Genomic DNA, 855 nt, shown 5'->3' with positions numbered 1-855 from the left:
ATATATATATATATATATATATATATATATATATATATATGCATGCGTGTATTGATTTATACGCATTCATTCTGCACGCGCGCTCGTGTCTACGTATACTGGCACATTAGAAATTGGCGCGCGTTCTCGTATCGAAGACGAGACCGTGGCTAAGATCGATAGCTCGCGGATCTGCCACGGTGAGCCTCTGCGATAACGATCGCGTAATATTACATGAGTAAAATAATTAAACAACGCATGAAAAATTGTGAGGAAATTCGATCGAGTGAAATTCTACGCGAATTAAATAAATACATATTATAAGCTACGATCGAACCAACTTTCCTCGCATCCTTGTTCTCATCCTATACTTTGATTAGCTACCGCAAATTCGTTCGTTTGACCAAGGCGTGTCGTTCGTTTCACGGCTGTTTCTCCTACGCGTAGAACGTGGAACGTCGGATTCCTGTGGGACTCGGAAGTAACGTCTGAAAGAAAAATCTTTCTTCACCGGGAACAGTTTTAATTGCCGTTTATCTCGATCGTTGTCACCGAGTTTACCCGATGCTCGTCCTCCGTCGTGGAGGAAGAAGGTGGCACGGTGAAGCTAGCTAAACCACTCTCGACCAGGCTCATAAGATCATTCTGACGCGCTCGCGCGAGTTTCTCGCTACGCGCTTTTTCCTCCGCTTTCTTCTTCTCGATCACAGCCTGGTTCGCGCGATTGTTGTTCCTCGTGTTCTCTTGGACGAATTGCTCGAATTTCGACAATTGCCTCTCGGTCACGCTTCCCTCGAAGATCTCGTTTCCCTCCACAGGTATACCGTGTTTGCTCACCGTGGGCTTATAAGTCTTCACCTTCGAATGACCTTGGAT

The 855-nt window shown here is 45.4% G+C and overlaps 1 protein-coding gene across 1 annotated transcript in view; it reads right to left on the bottom strand.

Moving 5' to 3' along the window:
• Nucleotides 1-254: 254 nt before the first annotated feature.
• LOC102678889 overlaps nt 255-855 on the bottom strand; it is a 12827-nt gene continuing 12226 nt past the window's right edge. The window contains 1 exon segment of the mRNA XM_031508646.1: nt 255-855. This exon segment is cut by the window's right edge and continues 3 nt beyond it. Coding sequence (XP_031364506.1) covers nt 502-855 — 354 coding nt within the window. The 3' untranslated portion in view covers nt 255-501.

The sequence above is a fragment of the Apis dorsata genome, unplaced genomic scaffold (assembly GCF_000469605.1).
Source record: "Apis dorsata unplaced genomic scaffold, Apis dorsata 1.3 scaffold_92, whole genome shotgun sequence".
In the NCBI taxonomy this organism is placed as follows: domain Eukaryota; kingdom Metazoa; phylum Arthropoda; class Insecta; order Hymenoptera; family Apidae; genus Apis; species Apis dorsata.
This window is presented reverse-complemented; position numbering and strand designations above follow the sequence as displayed.